The sequence below is a fragment of the Amborella trichopoda genome, chromosome 4 (assembly GCF_054954075.1).
Source record: "Amborella trichopoda isolate Santa Cruz 75 chromosome 4, AtrichopodaSantaCruz75HAP2 v2.0, whole genome shotgun sequence".
NCBI lineage: Eukaryota > Viridiplantae > Streptophyta > Magnoliopsida > Amborellales > Amborellaceae > Amborella > Amborella trichopoda.
In genome coordinates this window covers 10,369,859-10,387,849 of record NC_142339.1, presented here as the reverse complement: position 1 = coordinate 10,387,849, position 17,991 = coordinate 10,369,859, and the positions used below count along the sequence as shown (strand labels likewise).

General features: G+C 33.1%; 1 protein-coding gene across 1 annotated transcript; it reads left to right on the top strand.

Moving 5' to 3' along the window:
* Positions 1 to 704: 704 nt before the first annotated feature.
* Positions 705 to 11,199, top strand: LOC18442965 (7-deoxyloganetin glucosyltransferase). Its single transcript, XM_011628236.3, has 2 exons — positions 705 to 1,382; positions 10,055 to 11,199. The coding sequence occupies exons 1-2, from the start codon at positions 878 to 880 to the stop codon at positions 10,987 to 10,989; spliced, it is 1,440 nt and encodes a 479-aa protein (XP_011626538.2). The 5' UTR covers positions 705 to 877; the 3' UTR covers positions 10,990 to 11,199.
* Positions 11,200 to 17,991: the final 6,792 nt, after the last annotated feature.

Sequence of the window (17,991 nt, the reverse complement as noted above, 5' to 3'; positions counted from 1 at the left end):
GTTCATCACGTATGTTGTATTTGTGAACACGGGGCAAAAAAAAAAAAAAAATCGACAAAGGAGGAGTGCTCTTCATAATGTTTTAAAAAAAATAACATCAAATAATAACCATAAAAGTTGTTCGTACATAAAAAGCTCTATTTCAATTGGAAAAGCTTTATATGTTCCCCTACAACAAGTTTTATCCTCCGCCTTATCCAACCAAGTTTTATCCTCCTCCTTATCCAACCATCCATTTTTTAATGGAGAGCTAAGATTGCCTCAATCACAATGTCACGTCTCTACACTGTTTTATTTTTTATTTTTTTTATATAAACTATTTTGATATCAAAATTTGAATTTCCATTCTTCTATTAAACTCGCACTAACGAAAAATATATAAAAAATATATTCAATAAAATAAAAAGACCAAAATACCTCTGAAAGATTCAAGGGGTATTTTGATCATTATTTTTTATTGAAAAATTATTGTTAATATTTTTTATAGGTGCGCCCCAATGAAAAGATGACACGCACTAAATTTCATATTCAGAAAAATTGTTGTAAATTTAAAAAGCCTAAAAATAAAATACTTTGAAACGTCGGATCTAAGATCTAATGGTTAATGGCTCTCTTAATAAAAAATGGACGGCTAGATGCTAGCGGAGGATAGAACTTCTATATTATAGAAAGAACATAGAAAGCTTTCCCTTTTCAATTGTTGTACTCATGTCCCATGACTCATGATGGTAACATGCGCAACACCCATTGCTAGGCCTACCTTAGGGACACTTGATGTTCCTAATCCTCTATCTCTCTATAAATTGAAGCTAAGGCCCTGGCACGACACAGAGCAATTGATACATCTCATTGAGAGAGAGAGAGAAAGAGGGGAAGCATGGGTTCTACTGGTGCAAAGAAACCTCATGCCCTGTGTATCCCATTTCCAGCACAAGGCCACATTAACCCCATGATGCATCTTGCTAAGCTTCTCCATGTTAGAGGCTTTTACATTACTTTCGTGAACACTGATTTTAACCATGAGCGTGTGAGTAGATCAGGAGGAGCCATGGAATTGAAGCATTTAGAGGATTTCAAGCTGGAATCGATCCCCGATGGCTTGCCACCGGAGCATGGCCGGACCCAAGATGTTCCGAGCCTTTGTGATGCAACAAGGAAGTATTTTCTGAGTCCTTTCCGGGATTTGGTTTCAAAACTCAATGGCTCCATGGAAGTACCTAAGCTTACATGCATAATTTCGGATGGCCTTCTCAACTGTACACAGCAAGTTGCAGACGAGCATGGGATCCCAAGGATTTCTCTGTGGACGACAAGTACTTGCAGTTACTGGGGATTCTTGCAGTACCAGGAGCTCATCGAAAGAGGAATCGTACCTTTCAAAGGTCTCTCTCTCCCCCCTCCCCTCCCCCCCCCATACACATACAACACTCGTTATCTCCAACACTTGTTACTAGGATAGCAGTTAAAAGAAAGACACTTAGAGAACGTTTAGACAAAACAGCAACTGTAAAGAGAATCAATCTCTATGTGTGTGGCAACATACATGCAAAGAGAGAGAGAGATCTAAATCTTTCTTCCTCTCTCTCATATTTTTGGTTTTTCTTGCTGTTATTGTGCAGTTGAGTACAAGAGAGACGATAAAACTGTAGGGAAAGGTTTTTGTACTTCCCCTACATCAGAGAAGATCTATGCTTCTCCTACTATCCAGCCGTCCTATTTTGATCAACAGAGCCACTCACTGTTTAATCTTAGATCCGACGTCTCAACAGAGCCGTCTCAACAGAGCCACTCACTATTTTATTTTTAGTTTTTTTTTTATACAAATTATATAGATATAAAATTTGGTACATGTCATCTTCTCATTGGGGCGCATCTATAAAAGATATATTTTTTTTTTTGATAACATATAATGATCAAAATACCCCTTGAAACTTTCAAAGATATTTTGGTCATTTTATGTTATTAAAAATATTGTTTTTATATTTTTCGGTTGTGCGAGTTTAATAGAGGCTTGGAAGTCCAAAATTTGGTATTAAAATAATTTATAGAAAAAATTTAAAATAAAATAGTGTAGAGATGTGATATTTTGATTTGGGCAATCTTAGGCCTCCAATCAAAATAGATGGTTGGATAATGAGAAGTATACAAGTTTTATGCTGTAGGGGAAGCATAGAAAGCTTGCTCAAAACTGTAGCCTTCTTTTACAAGTTAGAAGACATTTTAAATTTTAGTGGTAGTATCTCAAAAATTTTAGAGAGAGAAACCATATCATATTTCAACTTTTAGAGAGAGAAATATCTCAAAAATTTTAGAGAGAAATTATATAAAAACTTATAAGAGAAAAACAATCTCAAAATTTATAGCAGAGAAGCTATCTCAAATTTCAAGTTTTTAAAGAGAGAAATTATCTCAAAATTACTATAGAGTGAAATGATATCAAATTTATGCTTTAGAGAAAAACTATCTCAAAATTAAGAGAAAGAGAAACTATATCAAGTTTAAATTTTTGAGTGAGAACCTACCTCAAAATGTTTAGAAAGAAGATGTGTTAAATTTATTTTTAGAGAGAACCTATCTCAAAGTTTTTTGAAATGGAAGTTATCTCAAATTTCAATTTTTTAAAAAGGGAAACTATCTCAGAATTTTAAATGAGAGAAATTTTTCTAATTTTTAACTTTTGGAAAGAGAAACTATCTCAAAAAATTTTGCGAGAAAAACTATATCGAATTTCAAGTTTTAGATAGAGTAGCTGTTTAAAATTGTCGAGAAAGTAACTATGTTAAAAATTTTAGATAGAGAAACAATCTCAAATTTCAATTTTTTAAATAGAGAAACTATTTTAAATTGTTTTGTGGAAAAATAGTTTAAATTTTTTTTAAGAGAAATTATATGAAATGCTAAGTTTTAAAGTGAGGAACTATATCAAAAATTTCAAAATATGTTTACCAAACATGTGAAAAGGCAGACGTTAGTAATTCTTTCCCTATAGATTCTTTGTATGAGTAAATATTTGTCCTGAAAATATTTCATGTCAAACTATTTCACGCTAACAAAACGACCCCAAGAAATAATCCCAATTTGTTTAACGAAAATACTCCGGAAGAGGTCTTTTTTTGCCCAAGAGAGCAAATTTATAATGTGGTCTCACAAGAGTATACACTATGCACTCTATTATTTATTCTTTCGTTTTGACATTTTAAATTCGGTAGGGCAACGATTATAAAAATAAAAAATATAAATAAATATAGTGAGGATTAGAAGGCGACATTTATCTTACTTTCTTCAGGCTTTGTATAATGACCGGTGAAACCTACAATGGAATCCCTATAGGGAACCAAGAAGTCTTCTTAAATTTGTGTCATAGCGTTTAGCTATCCTATTTTTACCGGGGCAGGCTAGGCCTACCCAGGTATTATCCGGGACAAAGAGGCCAGGCCTAGCCTGAGTTGTCGTTTTTCCCGGGCTTATAATCTGGGGACAAAGAGGCCACGCCTAGGCTGAGTTGTAGCTTTGTCCTGACCTATCTGGTGTAGGCCAAGCAAGCCACATACAATCCATTAAATAAAGTAAAGGACGAAAAAATAAAAAAAAAGAGATGGCCGGGCCGGACCAAATCGATCTGCCCTGCCTTGCCTTTAGCCAGGGTAACCTGGCCCTTAGGCCACATCTTATGGCTAGGCCAGGCTGCACGGTCCATTGCAAGTCCTAATATCGAGATATCGTCAATGGCACAAGTTGAGACGTGCATGTGCAGGCAGAATCCTACTTGTTCTGAAGGATGTAGTTTCAGGCCTATTTATTGGAGTTGGGCTGCAACCTTCCACACCGCTCATCTAAGCAGATGGAGATGGTGTGCCAAGGAAATAAATCGAAAGAACCGGGAGCCCATTGTCATCTCAACCTTCTTTTCCCTTTCCTTCCCTTCTCTCTCTAACTTAGCCTTCTTTTCCCCTTCCCATCTCTCTCTAACTTCTCTCTAGCATCATCCAGTAACCCTACCCTCGCTGAAATGCCCTCGACCTTCACAGTATCCACTTATCCTCTCTCCTCAATCTACAATTTCAGTCACTTATGTAGGTCTCACAACTGGTGTTAGAAATCCTTCATGCATTGAAATTGTTAAGTTATTTGTGAAGAACTTGCCATTGCCTGATCTCTCTAGGAATAAGATCTCAACAGATCTGATTATCTCCTTTCTGTCAGAGGTGTTACTAGTGAGAAATAGAAAGCAAGAAGAAACCCACCATTATAGCCGCAGTTGAATAGAGGGAGAGAGAAGTAGATAAAGAGATAAGAGAGAGAATGAAGAGTACAAATGCAATGAATATTTCTATTTTTTCAAGGAGATTTGAGAGGAGTTCAAGGGGGGAGAGAGGCATAGAGGAGAGGAAATTTAGAGGAAGAGAGATTCTGTGGGAGGGCACAAGGTTTCATAATAAAAGAACAGAAAAAACAAAAAAAGCTTTAACGCAGGAGTAACTGGGGATGCGACAGTCACGGGTGGAAAAGATACCGAGAGCCCAAATTAACGGACCTTGCGGAGCTATTGGGCTGCAGCCTTATGAAAACATTATAATATTTTAATTTTATAAAATATTTCAACTTTATATTAAAAAAAAAAATGATAATAAGTTTTTTTTTATTCATTCATGCACGTAGGATTCGAAAAGATCACCACTAAATTTGATACAAATCTATGAAAAAATCAAAATCTAAAAATCCTATATGATCATTACTCTTAAAAAAATATTAGCATTTGTCCACTCTTCATTGATCTTTGCTAATCAGCCTATATTGTGATTTAGGCCGGCACAGGGGACAAGATCTATAGCCCACGTTAAGAAAATTTCTAGGCATATTTTAATAGATATATTTTACGCATATTCTTTATTTTTTATTATTTGTCTAGATTAGGTGTACATGTTTCTAGACTTGGATTATGTCATACGCTTTTCATTTTTTATTTTCATAAAAATTCTAACAGGATATTTAGGTTGCTACTTTTTGCTTTAATTTGGGTTTGGCGCTTATAGTCAGATGGTATATATATAATTAAATTTTCCAAAGGGTGCAATTAGCATATATATGCATCTATAGCTTTAGAGGTAAAGTGCGCTTTCAAATTTTATCATGGTCATTAATTTTGATGTAAAATGTCTTTAGGAATATCTCAAAATCTATTTTTATATCTAATTATAAAATTTTAAATTTAAAAAATGGTTAAAATCAAGTACATCTATAAATATATGAAATTATTGAAAATGGACGGTGTAGATAATATGATGTAAAATATATTATTTTTAAGACTTAAAATCTTTTTATTTTTTATGGTCAGACATCTGGATGTTGAGATGATCAATCGAAAGGTTTTCAACATTAAAACTAATGTTTTCAATGGATTTTTTAGCTCTACGTTATAAGGTTGCAACCTTGTATAAGTTTTTTCTTTTTCCAAATCATCTTTAGAATGATTAGACGCATTTTATATATAAATTAAAATTTCCAAAATATCCTTGGAATGGTTAGACCCATTTTGCTTAATTTATTTATTTTAATTATTTTTTTGTATGCTTTATAGGTAGGGCTCATAGAAGTGATAGAAAAGAGCAGGCTGCCCCAATTTTTCAGTTGATTAGATCCGTAAAAAAACAAAATTCATATTAAAAAACGACATAGGATTGCAGCCTTCCTCTTCCCATTACCATGGGCTTTTGGACGTATATTATAATATGGCAAGCGGGGCCAGGCCACCTAACCATTGCGTGTCGTATGAGGAGATTTATGAAAGAAATTTGTCTCGGGATACCCGTTAGCACGTAATTTTTATTTGAGGAAGAAGTTTATATAAGATTGAGGCCCTGGAACCTCAAATCCGATCATCTCGACCTTGAGCAAAAAGAGATGGACCTCAAATCTTGAAAATAGAGCTTATTGTAATGCATTATCTACATTTATCACTTTTTAAGATTTTCATGTGTTCAAAAATCTACTTGATCTACATTATTTTTGAAATTTTAAAATTTTTAATTAGAGAAAAATAAATTTTTAAGCCGTCATAAAAAATTTTGATATTAAAATGACATCTTTTCTTTGATTATTTAAAACCTCAGCCTTACACAAACTACACCCGCAATAATTTATTTATGATGTCCACTTTAGTGAAATTTTGAAAGTGCCATAACATGGTTCTCATGTAAAAAAAATTTGACTTCTTTAAGTTATCGATGCACAATAATCTAGGAGCGCCAATCAAATTATTGTTTCCAAAATCATACAAAATGAGTCTAAAGTACATAAAATCTCACTTTTCTAATTTAAATGGACAGTTCGGATAACTTAAGTTATAATGTCACGAGTTAGAATTTGAGCGCCTAATCTTGATCGGACAACTTTGTCTTTTAGAGATAATTATGAAAAAATAAAGCTCACAATACTCTAATAATGTTTTAGAGTATTTTTGTCATTATGTCATTCTATTTCTTAGGTGCATCTTTGCAAAGAGTAGTCACACCCATTTTCATGTGATTTGCCAAAAAAAATTAAAACAAAGATACTAGGCGAGCTGACAGGGATAACAACGATATATAGCTATATTTATGTGGGCGGTGCCCCGTGTAAAGGATTGCTGTTAAAATGGTAAAACCATAAAAGTAGTTAACAAGAAGTATGTTTTGATATGGAAACTTTTATGTTTCAAAGAATGGACCATGTTAACTCCACTTGCTTTTCTTCTATGTTTCAAAGAATGGACCAATGGGGGTACTCCACTTGCTTTTTGTCTGTGTTACAAAGAACGGATCCATGGGTAGATCTTCCCATATCATTAATCTAATATTTTGTTTATAAAAACATAGATAAGATAATATATATTATATCATGGGATATCGTAATATTAGGGGGGCGTTTGGATACTTAAAAATAAATTTTAAAATTTGAGATTGTTTCTCTTTTTAAAAAATTTAAATTTTGAAATTGTTTCTCTCTTTAAAATTTTAAGTTAGTTTTTCTGTCAAAATTTTTAGATACTTTCTCTCTATAGAACTTAAAATTTGAGATAGTTTCTCTCACTGAGAATTTCACATACTCTCTATATAAAATTTAAAATTTTAGATAGTTTCTCTCTTAAAAAAATTTGAGATAGTTTCTCTCTCTAAAAAATTTTAGATAATTTATGTCTCTAAAATGTTTTTAGATACTTCTCTACAAAATTTTAGATAATTTATCTCTCTAAAATGTTTTTAGATACTTTCTCTATAAAATTTGATGTAGTTTTCCTCTCTAAAATCTTAATATATTTTCTCTCTCTAAAACTTAAAATTTGAAATAGTTCCTTCTATAAAACTTTGACATAATTTCTCTCTAAAATTTATTTATAGTTTTCCTCTTTAAAATTGGAAATTTTTCTCTCTCTAAAATTTTAAGATGCTTTTTCTTCCTAAAACGTAAAATTTGAGATAATTTCTCTCCCTAATTTGTGGGGGTGTTTATGTGAACTGTTATTGCATTTTATATAGTGGACATAATTGTATTTTAGAGAGAGAACATATCCCAAACTCTTTAAAGAGAGAAACTATTACAAATTTTAAGTTTTAGAGAGAGAAAATACTCTCGAAAATTTTTTGAGAGAAACTATTTCAAATTTTTTAGAGAGTAACAATCTTAAATTTTATGTTTTAGTGAGGGAAATTATCACAAGAGAAATAAAGTATCTCAAATTTTAAGTTTCATAAAGAGAAAGTACTGAAAATTATGTAGAGAGAAATTATTTCAAATTTTAAGATTTATAACCAGAAACTACATGAAAACTTTTAGAGAGAAAAATAGCTTAAATTTTTTTAGAGAGAGAAATAATCTCAAATTTCAAAGCTTAGATAGAGAAATTATCTCAAATTTTACGTTTCACAAAGAGAAAGTACCTGGAAATTCTTTAAGAGAGAAACTATCTCAAATTTTTTAAAGAGAGACTATTTCAAGTTTTACGTTTTAGATAGAGAAAGGACCTGAAAATTTTATGGGAGAGATTATTTCAATATTTTAAGAGAGAGAAACTGTATTAAATTTTAACTTTTAGATAGAGAAACTATCTCGAAATTTTAATATAGAGAAACTATTTCAAATTTCGTATTTTAGAAATAGAAAGTACTTAAAATATTTTGAGAGATGAACTATCGCAAAATTTTTAGAGATAAAAAATATCTCGAAATTTTTAGAGAAAAACTATCTCAAAATTCTTAAAGAGGGAAACTGTCTCAAATTGATGTTTTAGAGAGAGAAAATATTGTAAATATTTTAGAGAAATAAATTGTCTTTAAATTTTAGGGAGAGAAACTATATCAAATTTTAAATTTTATAGAGAGAAAGTATCTAAAAAATTTAGAGAGAGAGAGAGAGAGAAAATGTATCAAATTTTAGAGAAAAAAACTATCAAAAAATTTTGGAGAGAAATTCTCATAATATCTAGATAGTGAAACTCTCATATTTTAAGTTTTAGAGAGAAAAATATCTTAAAATGTTAGAGAGACAAATTATATCAAATTTTAGAATGAGAAAGTACTTAAATTTTTTAGAGAGAGAGACCGTCTCAAATTTAAAGTTTTAAGGAGCAAAAATATCTTAAAATTTTAAAGAGAAATTATATCAAATTTTAGATAGAGAAACTATTTATTTTTTAGTGAGAAATTATCTCAAATATTTAAAAAGAGAAATTATCTTAAATTTAATAAAAAATATAATGAATAATACACTAAAAAATATTTAACTAAAAAAGTAAAAAAAAAAACCATAAAAATATTATGCATCTCTGTACCATCCAAATAGCCGATGTCTATTTTATGAAAAATACTTTTCTTAAAATATATTAAAATAAATAAAAAAAGGTTTTCAGCCAAGTTTTTCCATGGATCTAAACGGCCCTATGGGTGGAGGCTTATGGGAGGCGTCTTTTCCTCATGGTATTGCGTTACATGCCCATGCTTATGTGTTGCCTTTTCAACCTTTAAAACAACGCGTTTTGAGCCGCGTGGATGAACCTAAAATTTTGAGGTGAGAGGTCTAGCTGATAAGAACTCCTGACTTATTTGATATAAATATATAATATTAAATAAAGGTGCAGGTGGCCTACGGATGCATTGGTTAGAGGTAAGGTAAGGTGCACCCTCAAATTCTATCATGGTATATAATTTTGATGTAAATTATTTTTAAGATTATTTTAAATTTTAATTTTATATCTAATTATAAAATTTTTAATTTTAAAAATATTTAAAATCAAGTAGATCTATAAATATATGAAAAGCTTGAAAATGGACGGTGTAGATAATATGATGTAAAATACACTATTTCTAAAACTTCAAATCTTTTTATTTTTCATGGTCATACATCTCGATGTCGAGATGATCAATCAAAGAGTTTTTAAACATTAAAAGTACCTTTTTTGATGGATTTTTGAGGTGTACCTGTAGTTCCACAGTATAAGGTTGCATCTTTATATAAACCTTTTCTATTAAATAAATTATTGATATTGATTAATAACTAACATGATCACCAATAATTCTCAATCTGGATTGGAAAAGGTTGCATCTTTATATAAACTTTTTCCATTAAACAAATTATTGATATTGATTAATAACTAACATGATCACTAATAATTCTCAATCTGGAATGGAAAATTTCAATCCTCGAGAACTTTTTTACTAGAAATCAAACTTGGGTCAAAGCTGTAATAGCTTGGTTTTCATAGCACTACATCTCAAGTTCCATTTCCTAGCCTTGTCAAAAAATTTTTTTTATTATTATAACAAAGTAGCATGAATCTCGCAATAAACTTGGTTCACATTCTCTAGTTAACTATACTTTTTTTTTCTATTTCTAGAAGTTCGAAAAACTCACCATCGCTTTTTGTAGTTTACAACTCATGGCGCATGAATTCACCCTTGGTAGTGCCGTAGACCGCCACTACAGGAAAATATTTCAAAATTGCTTAACATGATTTTTTACAAGTAAAATTCAGATAAAGCACATTTTAGTTTCAATATTTAACAACATTTGACGAATGCAGATGAGAATTTTTTGACCAACGGCGACCTTGACACAGTTGTGGATTGGATACCTGGCATGCCGAATATCCGTCTGAGAGATCTGCCCTCCTTTATTAGGACAACCAATCTTAATGATCTCATGTTACAATATTGCAAGGTTGAATGCCCTGCGGCTCTTAGAGCTTCAGCTCTCATTCTCAATACATTCGAAGATCTAGATAAACCGATTCTCGATGTCATGAGAGAGAGATTCCCTTGCCCAATCTACACAATTGGCCCTGTTGTAAGCTTTAGCCGAAGCGAATCCAGTGACCTTTTAAAGTCAGTTTCTATGAGTCTTTGGAAACAAGAGGATGCGTGTCTAGAATGGCTCAATGACAAGGAACCTAAGTCAGTTCTTTATGTGAGTTTTGGCAGTGTAATAGTTTTAACACCCTATCAACTCAATGAGTTCGCCTGGGGTCTTGCTAGTAGCCAAAGGCCTTTCTTATGGGTCATTCGCAAAGATCTTGTAGTTGGCAAATCTGCAATGTTAGAAAAAGAATTTGTTGAAGCAACCAAAGAAAGAGGGCTAATATTGAGTTGGTGTAACCAGATGAAAGTATTGTCACACCATGCAATTAGTGGCTTTCTAACTCACAATGGGTGGAATTCTACACTGGAGAGCATTTGCAATGGCGTGCCCATGATATGTTGGCCCTTCTTTGCCGATCAACAAACAAATTGCAGGTACGTTTGCAAGGAATGGGGCATTGGGATGGAGATAAACAATGACGTTAAGAGGGAGGATGTGGAGGCATTAGTGAGAGAGCTTATGGAAGGAGAAAATGGTAAAGAGATGCAGTTAAGGGCCAAGAAATGGAAGGAAAGCTCAAAAAGTGCTCTTCAAATTGGAGGTAGCTCTTATGATAACTTTGAGAGGCTATTAAAGGAAGTGCTTCTAGAGAAACATTAATCAAATTTAGTTATCACAAATTTTACTTGAATAATTTTAGAAGCTTGTATGAGAACTTATCCTCCTATAAATTGCATGGAAGTGTGAGACTTGTTTGTGCATTTGTTGGCATGCCCGAGTAGAAAAAATAATGTGTGGCGTCTATTTTGAGTTGTAAAAGATGTTGCTGCATATATGTAAGTAATGTTGAGAATGAGAAGCACTTTTGCACATGTTATCTTGAGACTACTAAGTATACGAAGCACACATTCTTATGTAACATTGATTCTTAGGCCCTATTTAGTTCACAGGAAATGAGTATCCTTAGAAGATGTCAGGTGTGTTTGAGAAAACAGGATTCAAATATTCAGATTTTTAAAAATATGGATAAAGACGTTATCTAGCTTTTTTTATATCTAGATTTTATATTATCCTGATATCTGGTTTTTTTTGTGCATGTTTAACTGCTTTCTTGTATATTAGGATTCTACTGTAATTATTCATTTTTTTGAAAGAAAGTTAACTTAATTATTCATTTATTTTCTATGATAATTCTTCATAGATTTTCTATTTTTTATATCCATCATCCAATTAAGAAAAAAAGGAAACAAAGGGATGGTACCTTCACTAGCGAGAGAGGTCTCCATTCAACATCTAAAGAAGGGGGATTACAATCCTAAAGATTCGGGCTATCTTTGCATATCTTTAGAGAGAGAGAGACTTTGATACCTTTTTCTCAGCTATTGAATTGGGTCAGTTCCAATGTTGAAGTTTGGATTGTAAATTAGAGAGAGAAACCCATTTGCTAACCATTAAAAAAGATAGAAACCCATCTATATAATAGACGTTGTGATTCTCCTCTAAGCCATTACAGATGGTAATAAAATACAAGTCCCACATTAGAGATCACCATGGATGGCCTGGGCAGTTGTTACAAAGTAAGAAATAGATGAGGGATTTAAGCAAGCGAAAAAGAGAGAAAGAGAGAGAGAGAGTAGGGCAATGATAAGAGAGAGAGACATACAGTCTTGTTTAGAGAGAGGGAAAGAGGCAGGAAAGGGAGATGAGTGGACACGAGAAGGAGAGAGAGAGCACGAGTGTCAATTGTGTGAATCGCAGCTCACAATTTTTAGAACCCCCAAATTTCAACTCAGAGTTGAAATTTTGGGGATTTTGGATATCATATCGGTAATCCAAATATATATTGATAGAATTCGACCCATCAAACATGGTCCACTAATATCCGTAATCAAAATTATACGAGAATTTGTAATATCCTAAAATGTCTGGATATTATAATGTTATCAAACAGACCCAGAAGAAGTGGTATCTCCTAGTATAGATGTTTGCTTTTTGGATAGCATCTAGTAATAGACTTGGAATATACTTGTTCATTGTTTGGATTTCTTAGAAGGTGTATCTCCTTAGAATGATATAACATAATATTATAATTATAATATTAGAAGACAGTACTCTAAGTCTCATAGTTGGTCTGCTATATAATTTAATCATTCAAGTTTCTATGGACCATACTAACTTGGTGGCCCTTAGAGTAGGCTTATTGGGCTGGAATTTTGCCCATTGTAGGCCAACTCGAGTGTAGTTGACCGTGTGAGTAGGGCGCGTTAGGGGGAACTGGAGTGTTGTCGATGGTGAATTTGAACAGCATCTCCCCTAGATTTGGAAATTTGTGGGAGGTGCGCTCCTGATTGGGGAACATCCCTCTTAGATTTTGACATTTGTGGCAAGTGCACCCCTGATTGGGCAGCATCTCCGCTAGACTTTAAAATTTGTGGGAGGTGCAAATTGGGTTGCATCTCCCCTAGACATAGATATTTGTGAGAGGTGAGTCCTTGAGTGGGCATCATCTCCCCTAGACTTGGAAGATGAAGGGAGGTGAGCCACCAATTGGATAGGATGTCCACTATACTGAGAGGATGAAAGGGTTGACCACCGGTTGGGCAGCATGTCCCCTAGACTGAGAGGATGAAGAGAGCTGAACCGCCGCTATTTGGGCAACATGTCCTTTAGAACTAGACATTTGTGAGAGGTGCACCCTTGATTGGGCAACATCTCCTCTAGATTTTGACATTTGTGGGAAGTGCACCTATGATTAGGTTGCATCTCCCTTATACATGGATATTTGTGGGAGATGTACCCTGGATTGGGTAGCATCTCCCCTAGACTTAGAAAATGAAGGGGGGTGAGCCACCGATTGGGTACATGTCCCCTATATTGAGAGGATGAAGGGGGTTGAGCATCAAATTGAGCAGTATGTCCCCTAAACTAAGATGATGAAGAGGGCTAAGCCTCCGGTTGGGCAGTATGTCCCCTAGACCTAGAGGATGGAGGGAAATTCAACCTTGGTTCATTGAGCCCAAGTCGAACTCCCTGACATTCTGGGTGGCATGAACCATGCAGACTTGGTGGGCTACACATCTCAACTGGATGATAGATAGGCTAGCTAGGCTTAGCCCTAGGTGTGGGATTATGGAACCACTAGAACTCGATCTTGACTAACCTTAAACATGGTAGATCCAAGGAACTGCGCCATAAGATCATGTGGATCTAGCCATCCTAAGGGGCCTAGACGATGCGGTAGATTCAGTATCTGAGTCACCACAAACTAAAGACATGATAATGCAACACAAGGAGCAATCGAAATAGGTTTGGAAAGACACTTTTTGACTTATTGTCACTGTGGGTAGCCTGGGCTATGTGGTGTTCCTAGCTAAGGAAAATGCTGAAATGAATTAGGCTGAAATAGGTGTCCACATAAAAGTCCAACTACAGTGACTACGAGAGGCCGATCTTTACTTAGAAGTGGGTTTGCATTCGTGGTCGAGTTTCCTCAGAGAGGTGCATTGCTTCCTCGTTGGATCACCCCAGTTCCCTGTGCATGAAGCTAGGTTCCCGCATGACTAATGGTTGGTACGTGGTTTATCGAAAACTATGAAGATTTTGGTGTGTTTGAAGCGTGTGTGGTTGGTGTGGGAAAACAACACTCGGTGATGTTTGCGCATTAAGTCATAACAAGCAGATGTAATAAACAACCAAGTTACTAATGGATAAGCATAAAAAAGAAGATCCAGTCTAACAAGGTATGGTCAAAATATTTTCTTAGACTAGCAGAGAAACTCAAAAAACCAAGAGAATGGGATAGAGCATTTAGATGAGAGAATATATATATATATATATATATATATATATATATATATATATATATATATATATATTTAATTTCTCTTTTATTTTCTTTTTTTTTTTTGTCCTTATCTATTTTCAGAAAAAGAAGATAAAGACGGCCTTCTTCCAAAAATAACAATAAAAGATACTTTTAAAGAAGAGATAAAGATGGTTTTAAAGAAAAGAAAAAAGATGATCAAAGAAGATAAAAGATGCCCCAAAGAAGGTAAATATTAAGTGAAAAAATATCCAAAATTTTAATAGGAAAATTTTTCAAGTCTATCTTCTTTTCTTTACTTTTTTTTTTTTTTTTATATAATTTGTTATTATATTTTATCACATTAAAGGTGAAGTTTTTTTAAAAAAATAAAAAAGACGTGCTACTTGTGAAAAGGTAACTAAGCTATTTCCCTTTTTTTTTTTTTTTTTGAAAGGCACAAAGACCTTAAGATACGACTATTTAAAAAAAAAAAAATATTTAGACAAATTTCAGTTTTTATTTTTATTATTTTTTGAAGGAAAAAAGGCAGTGTATTTTTTTTTTTATTTCAGCAAAAAAAGATTTTCTTTTTCTTTTTAATTTTCGGAAAACAAAAAGCCTTGGAATGCAATTCTATTTTTTTAATTTTTTTTTTTTCAAGTAGAAGAAGTGCTTTTTTTTTAGCCATTAGAAGAAGTTCATGAAAAAATAAAATAAAATACAGGCAAAGATGATCACAATGTAAGAAAATATCAATTGTTTTGGTTTTATTTTATTTTTTTGCTAGAAAATAAATATGAAAACAAAAAAAAGGTTTTTTTATTGTCTAAAATATGGATCTAAAGCTCAAGGGCCCCATGATGGCTGCCAAACTATTTACACCCCTCAGTGAAGAAGGTGGGGTCGCTCAAATTATGAGCTCATAAGCATCGCAAATTTTTATACAGATCCGATCTTTTTCTGAGTCGACTGGCAGCATCAGCTCCAAATCCGTATTTTGAATTTTAAAAATAAATTTCTTAAAATTTAACTAAATCTAATAGCAAATATATTTTCAAAAAAAAAAACAAAAAAGAGAAATAAATGAAGAAATGAAGCAAAAAAATATCAACCTTCAAGGACATAAAAACCAGAGTTTCGAGCTTGAATCAGGGTACTCTTCTGATATGCACCACCATCTCCTTATTGGATACCTTCGCTTGATGGAATTGATAGATCTGAAGTTCTTTTACCTGTATCTAAGGTTTTGGGGATCTCCTAAGGTAAAAGCTAAAATTTGGGATTTTTGGGTCCTTAGTTTGGTTTTTGGGATCTCCTAAGTTAAAATAACAATTTTGTGATTTTTGGGTCTTTAGTTTTCTAAGGTTTTTGAGAACTAAGGTAAAACCTAAATTTTGGGAATTTTGGTGATTTTTTATAACTTTTCTTAATTTGTTAAGAATTTCATAAGGCTTTTTTCCATTTTTGGCTATTTTAGGTATTTTTTCTAATTTTGGGATTTTCTCCTATTTTCCAATGATTTTCAAAAGAATTTGTTAGATAATTTTGGTCTATTTTCTATGGTGTATTTATAGGTTGAACTAGGGTTATTGTGGAAATTAGCTATTATAATCTCAGAGCTTAATTAGGATTGGGTTTAGGGATCTTTTTTTATTTTTTTGGATTTTTCTGGTAAAAACATGACCCAAAATAAATCAAAACGGGCTTAAAACGCACACTGGCCCATTGGGCCGCAAGGTGCGCCACTAACCTAGACGGGGACTAAATTGTTATTTCTTTAAACAACTTCTCCTGGGCCTTAAGTTTATAACTGTAAGTTAGATTCAGGTCTTAGACCGTTAGAAATCTTGCAACCTGGTATATAATTTGAAATCAAATTTGGTGAAGGTTGAAATACTTTTGAGGGGTCTACAAAGTTAAGACTTTAGAGTCTCGGTTTTAAGTTTCTAAATGTCTGATTGGTGTTTGGGCCAGTTTTTTGGGTGTACAAGATTCATGTCCAAGTTGATTATGTGAGGATATTGGGATAAATTGGTCATATTAGACGTAACAGCAATACACCCTAAAGATGAATGAAGATACAAATATTTATGAACAAATGATGAATAACTTAATAAGAGTATCCATCAGTTATTGAGCATTAGTGTTAAGCCCGATAATGAGGATAGGGCTCTAATCTTGTTTTTCTCGTTTTTTCGTTCGTTTGAACATCTTGTCACAAAGATACTCGACGGAAAATTTATCACAAAGATGGATGATGTGATTGTGACTCTTTGCTTTTATGGAAAGATAGAGATGATCCCATGTGGAACTCTTTTGTTGCGTCTTTTTTCTCTCTGTAGAGAGAGAACGGTCAAAGTTGTAGAGAGGCATTGGGTGATGAGAGAGAAAGCTTGGAGAGACGTTTAATGAGAGACTGAGTTTGTATGTCTGATTCGATTGGGTAAGAGCCATTTGTATTTTTCCTTCCTCTAATTTACTTTTCTATCTTGTTCCTTACTTGTGGCCATTTCATTTTTTGCTCTTTGTAAAAAAATCAAGCCATCAGCTTTTAGAGCTTTCACACACAACACTGAGAGTTACAAGCACAAAATATTTATATGTAGTCTCTCAAGTTTCTCTATAAATACATATGGGAAATAAAAATAATCATATGTTGTCTACAAAAAAGGAATAGCAGTAGTTATTTGCGGGTCAAGAATGCGGCTATGGCCACCCTTCCATAATCTATCTTGAACATAGAATAGTGATCCAAAATACTACATATCTGAGCTCCATAATCGTGAATCAGACAACGAAATAAAGGGAGAATTTTGAGCTATAAGAATGGTAACCTTTCTTGTAATAAAAAAAACATTAAAAATTCATCACATTTGCATTATTTTCGCAGCGCCAAGGGTGGACCATGAGTCAGAGGCCTTATCAAAAACTTTTTCAACAATACTAGGGAATAAGAGAAACTTGCACAGGTAAACTGAATAATAATAGATATGGTGCTCTTAATTTTTCATGCCATAATGGTGATAACTATGCATATTTTAGGGAAGCATATAAACCCATGATAAGCTCCTCCGATGCAATCTGACATAAATGGAATAAACATCACAAAGGTCAGCTCGAACCCACATGGCTTGTAACGATGAAACATAATTAATGTAAAGACAGTTGAAAACTTTGTATTTATTTTATATTATATAATGTATAGAAAGTTACTTATCGTAACTTATCATGATATGCAAGTTAACGTGCACCGCACCGCAAGTTACCTTTAGTTGTATTATATATATATATATATATATAGTCAATAGAAAAATATTTTTCCTCTGCTTTTTTGTGTGTTTGACATGGTATTCGAGTAAGTTCTGATTTATTAGCTCTATTGACTTTAGCTCAATTTTTCTGGTGCAAGTAATTTGTGATGAAGAAGCTTTCGTGCATCTTTAGATATGAGTTTCTCTTATCTCCGAGAATCAACCACAAAAAAAATCAGAATTCATATTCTCTCTTTAGAATTTTCAGATCTCGGTTGTTCTTCTTGAATTTTCAAATTTTAAGTGTTGTGCGTCGAAGACCTAAATTTTAATACTGTTTTCATGGTGCTTTTTTTTTTGCCATAAATCCAATGGTCGTTTCTGTTTACTATCTTTGTTTTTTTAAGTTGTAACCCTACCTCACGATATTTTCCTTCGTTTTTTTAGTCGTAACCCAACCCACGTTATTCTCCTTACTTCATTACTTCTATTAGATTGTCTTGTACTTTCTTGTGTCTTATTATCCCTTGAACCTCCCACCTTAGCTTCACTTTTGGCTTAAAACTCAACTGCTTAACCACCTTGCAATTAACACTGTTATCTGTT

Coding starts and splice junctions, on each gene's coding strand:
- LOC18442965 (XM_011628236.3), top strand. CDS start 878: ATGGGTTCTACTGGTGCAAAGAAACCTCATGCCCTGTGTATCCCATTT. Junction 1,383..10,054: donor AGGAATCGTACCTTTCAAAG/GTCTCTCTCTCC, acceptor TGACGAATGCAG/ATGAGAATTTTTTGACCAAC.